Raw genomic sequence first — 5,193 nt, 5'->3', positions numbered from 1 at the left:
TCACCCGTCGCCCACCACCACACACTTGATGGCCTGCATCGGGGCTGCGCCGCCGCGGGGCTGCTCGAGCTCGAGGCGGGGCGGAGCGGAGCGGGGCGGGCAGCGCCGCACGAGAAGGGAGCCGGCGGCGGTGTCCGCACCGGGTCGCGGCCGCCTCCGCCCTGTGCCTGGCAGCGGCGACGAGGCAGCGGCCACCACCCAAGGCGGGGAGAGGGAGGACTGCAGGGAAACAGGAAGCGCCCGCGCAACTCACATCCGGCCGGGCCGCGCGAGGCCCCGCCCCCGGGCCCGCTCGGCCTGGCCCCGCCCGCGCGCCGAGCCGCTTCGTGCCTCTCCGGCAAGGCGCCGCCGCGGCTTCGGAGCTCTTCGGCGCCGCTCGGGTGTCTCCGCCGCGCCGCGGGGGGCTTCGGAAGCGCTCGGCAGCGCTCGGCTCCGCGGGGGCGGGGCCGCCGTGCTTGTGCCACTGACCTAGTGCGGGAGCGGGGAGCCGCCGCCGCCCGGCCCCGCCGCCGCGGGAGCGCGGAGGCGCCCAGGGTCATCCTTTCCGGTGCTTTTAATCAGAAATGTGTTTTGCCATGTGCTGGCTCTGCTGAGCCCAGCAAGCAGGCGCGGCCGGGCCCGGCGGAGGCGCGCAGGACGCAGGAGAGCGGCCATGTCGCAGCGGCCGCCGCCCGTGCCCCGCGCCAGCCCTCCGGGGCGCATCGGATGGCGCTGGCGCCGTCAGGTCGGGCAGAGCCCTCTCGAACCGAAGCTGGCTTCTGGCGCCGCTTTGGGGTCCTGCAATTCAGCCCTGACGCAGCCTGACGCCATCCTAGCGCCGCCCCGGTATCAGGATGTCGTGTGCCCATGTGGCGCTTAGCACCTCACGAAGCCTGCTAATGTGTGATTGCGCTTGGCCGTGCAGACCGTGTGAGGAGGGTTGTGTCTTATCCAGTGAGCAAAAATAGAGATCCGTCGTGCGGATGTAACTGTGAGGTTCCCGGTGTGCCGCCCTCCTCCTCACGCGCCGCAGCCTTCGTTGTACAACCTTCGTGAGCTCTGCTGGCAAGTGTCAGACCAGACCAGCGCACGGAGTCTGCGCAAGACGGGCTGTAAGGGCTCAGGGAGAGCGGTGCCCACCGCCTCGGCCCGCTGCGGCCTGCCCCAGGCGCTGCCCGGGGGCTCGCTGCCCTTAGCTCAGCGTCACGCACATCCCCAGCTCACTTAGGTGGTCCTCTGGACACAACCTGTCCCTCCGCACAGCGTGACACAACACCGAGAGATGTGATGGGCGGTGATATATATGTTTCTGCTTAGTTATTGTTAACGTTTTTGAACTCCAGAGGTGTTAAGAAAAATAAAGATTAGCATCACAATATTTTCTGTGATTTTGCCTGTATTTCATGAACCAATTTTGCAGGGTCAAAGGAGGAGGCATATAAATTGTAAATATGTCCACCCAGGAATAATATTAGTGTTAACACTTACTCATTTCTGGGATGCTTTAGAGTTTATTGCTTTGGAGTTCTCTTTACCACAAGAAAACAGATATTTTTAGGAACTGCTGAATCAAAAGGTGTGCTTTAGCACGTAAGTAAATAGTTATGTCCTGGAATGCATAGGTGAATAGAATAATTTAAAAGTCAAGCAGAGCAGGTCCAATGATCCCAGGAGTTACTTAATTTCTTCCATTCATTCTTGTGGTAATTCTGCTCGCAGAGAAGCTTCTGGTTGGACTGACGCACTCAACCACTCTTCTCTTCGTCTACATTGCCATCCATTCCTCAGAGAAAGGGTGAGGAAAAGGCCCATGCACATGCTGCCTCTCCACATGCTGCCTCCCTCCCAAGTGATGATGAATCCAGTGACATGAATACAAAGGACTGCACCACCCTGGATGGTTTTCCAGTGATTTGATCTCATATTACTTTCTGAACTTTTCTAAGTGAATTTGATACAGTACAGTGCAACCTCACCAGTGGATGGAGCATTCCATGGTACTTTCTCTTTTTTCCTTTTGCTGAGCAAAGAAACTTCTCATATATTCAGTCAGGAAAACATCATAAAGATCACTATAACCTGAAAAGCTATTGCAACACTTTTTTTTGCAACACTTGCACGTCCATATCCCCTCATAGAGATGGAAGTTGAAATGTCTGTTGTCATTTAAGCCAAATATCCTTAAAACCAACACTCAGCTGCTAGCGATGACCTGGCAACCATTCCCTACCAGCAGCCGGGAGCTGCGGAAGGGAGGTGTGGGCAGTATCACAGCGCTCTTGCTGTTCTTGGCTGCTGCAACGCTTTGGAGCTCCTGAGATGCTGCATCGAAACAGAGCAGACATGGAGCTTGTCTAATTTATGTCATGGGCCCGGGGAGACAGAACATAGATTCAAGGGACACATAAAACTACTTTAAATTTTCCCACTGCCTACCTATTCCTCTGCTGGTTCTCACATTATGCAATGTCATCAGATGGATATGATGGGGTTTTTTTAATGTGAAAAAGAGGTACAACCAAATTTACAATATAAGACATGCAGTCTTCTTCAGTGGTTTATACATCATAAATAATAATACCTACAACACATTTTTGTTACATTTAACTTTGGCTTTGTTTTTGCCTTTTGTTAAAAGGTAAATTAATTATATTTTTTGCTGTGGTTATAGAAACTGACTGTCATTTTAAAATACAAGATGACTGTAGTAGCATAAAAATACTGTAACAGAGAAAAGGTAGTAATGGAGAAAAAAATATTTACGTTAGCACAAATTGTTCTTATGATCCTGTCATGAGACAAGCAATATCTTTTTATATATGTTCTTTTCAGTGCTCCTCCATCTGATTCTTTTGGGATCAATTGTTTTGAATTGTCAAAAAATAAGTTAAAGCATAGGGTATGCTTCGAACAGGTTTCAATTTGATTATTTTAATTGGGTATATAAAGACTAACATTATAAAATATCTACATAAATATTCACTGTTAGCCACTAAAAACAATATTACAATTTGGGTAGATGATGATGATGATGATGATGATGATGATGATGATGATGATGATAGATGCACCCAGTTTTGTTTCCACATGTTTGCAAACCTTTATTCCCTCAAATATGATAAGAAGAAACCTTTTGGAATAGTTCAAAACTTTGCATTTGGAATCCTAGTTGATACCTCTCTTAAGGTAACTATTCTTAGATGCACTGCAAGACAACTTGTTAGTTGTGTGTACTTAGAGTACATTATGAATTAATTATTTGTTTATTAATTAATTTTAGTATATTTCAGCTACGTTTTGCTGCTTCTGTTTTGCTAACTAGTATGTAGTATACTTGGTTTTAAAGAGAAACAAATAACTTACATAGTGCTACAAATGTATAACACTATTTGCAGACATGTTTATTTACCTGAGAATGTGAGAAGAGATGCACAGAGGGAACAGGCTGAAACATTAGTTTGTCAAAAGATAAGGAACACAGAGAATAGTACGAAAGGCAGGGCAAAGGCGTGAGAAGTTAAAAACAACTTCATAGAGACATATCTGCTTGATAGATGTGAGTGCACTGCTGAGTAGTATATAGAATGCAGTTTAAAATGCAGTACACAGAGGAGTATGTAAAAAGAAAAAAAATGAATGGCAGTAAGTGTAACCAATCTTTCCATAATTCTGATAAGATCATGAATCATAAACTTGAGGCTTAGATCAGTCCTAATTTTGATCCATAATCTACCACCCTATCTTTTCTTATCCACTCCAATGTTTTTTTTCGTAGACATTGAGAGGAAATCATTATTTAATATTGTTTCAGCTACTGCCTGAGCGTGTGTGTTGTGTATGTGCTGGCACTGGGGGAGGATTATGATCCTGAGTGGATGGGGAGTGGCAGGGTAATCACGCTGATGCAATGCTGGAAAGTTTTACTCACCATAACAGACACTATCAGGATTACAGAGACAATAATAATTTGCATTTTTATAGCATCTCTCATCCCAAACTATCACTGTATTCTTTCACATGTTAGTTAATTAATAAAGCCACACACAAATCGCTGAGAAATAGGGATACAAAGTAGTATGCCTATTGTACATATGGGGAAACGCATCTGCGAAAAAAACCAGAACACCTAAGCGTGATTCAGAGATCTGCTCTCTCACTCTTAGGTGACACTTCCTGCTGACAGCAGCTCTGTTCGGTTGCTTTCAGCAAACAATGTTTTACAGCATCCAAGTCAAAAGCAAAAGCTGTCTTTGCTGATAGTGTAAAAACTATTTTGGGGCGAAAAGCTGTAATCATAGTTCACAGCAACTTGAAATTAAGGGTCGGGCTGAAGAAATGCAGGAGCCAATTTTGCACAAACCAAAGGTGAATCACAAAGTGTTAGAGGGCAGAATAAAGTTTTTAGCCTATGCACTTTTGCATCTTCAGATATTTGTAATAGAAGCAGAAAAAAATTAGAAATATTTCTCTTATAAACTCTTAAAACTCTTTCTCTTAAACAGGATTTCCAAATGCTTTTTCATCCTATGATGGCTAAAAGAATTGTCTTACTTAAAAAAAATGTACTGAAGACTTGATTTTATGCTCATTTGAGTTGGTGGTAAAAGGCACCTGATTACTAATGTAGCAGTGGGGCTATAGTAATTGATGGAAAGAAACATGTAAGCACAGCACTGGGCATCAGAAATTCCTTCCTAGATTCCAGTTAGCAAAGTGACGCTCTCTCTCATTGTAGAGGAAATTCAGAGTATCTTCACTGAAGTTGGGGAGATACAGTGACAACAAGAATCATGTTAGAATGTAATATAATTCACAAACAATGGTCTACGATTTTAAATATTCCAGGCAGACATTTTTGGCATGATTAGTTTCCGGAATCTTGGAAAAAGACCTGTAGCAGCATGTGGTATGTGTACTGTTCAAATATAGTACACAGTCTGCTCCAGAGGAACCAAAGCCAACAGTAAAAAAGGAACTACAACTTTTAAATGTCAGCGTTTGCTGCATTAGAGAGAAGAGATTAAAGGAGAATGCAAATAAAATGCTAGTATAAAAAATTCCAAATTAATAATGAAGCATTGTAAAATAAATGCATCACATTCGTGTGATATTAGCATAGAGGGTTTAGCTGGTATACATACATACACAAAAGAAACAAGTCCTTTATTTTCTTTAGGTAGCTTCTGATAAACATCTATTCTGTGAAGAATTTCA

At 44.9% G+C, this 5,193-nt stretch overlaps 1 protein-coding gene across 1 annotated transcript in view; it reads right to left on the bottom strand.

Moving 5' to 3' along the window:
* Positions 1–241, bottom strand: part of RAC1 (Rac family small GTPase 1) — a 15,530-nt gene extending 15,289 nt beyond the window's left edge. Inside the window, exon 1 of the mRNA XM_026083012.1 lies at positions 5–241. Within this exon, the coding sequence (XP_025938797.1) occupies positions 5–39 (35 nt within the window). The 5' untranslated portion in view covers positions 40–241. The remainder of the gene's footprint in view (positions 1–4) is intronic.
* Between the last annotated feature and the right edge of the window lie 4,952 nt (positions 242–5,193).

The sequence above is a fragment of the Apteryx rowi genome, unplaced genomic scaffold, assembly GCF_003343035.1.
Source record: "Apteryx rowi isolate R43461 unplaced genomic scaffold, aptRow1 scaffold_6, whole genome shotgun sequence".
Taxonomy (NCBI): domain Eukaryota; kingdom Metazoa; phylum Chordata; class Aves; order Apterygiformes; family Apterygidae; genus Apteryx; species Apteryx rowi.
The sequence above is the reverse complement of the archived record's forward strand: the minus strand, read 5'-3'. Positions and strand labels throughout refer to the sequence as shown.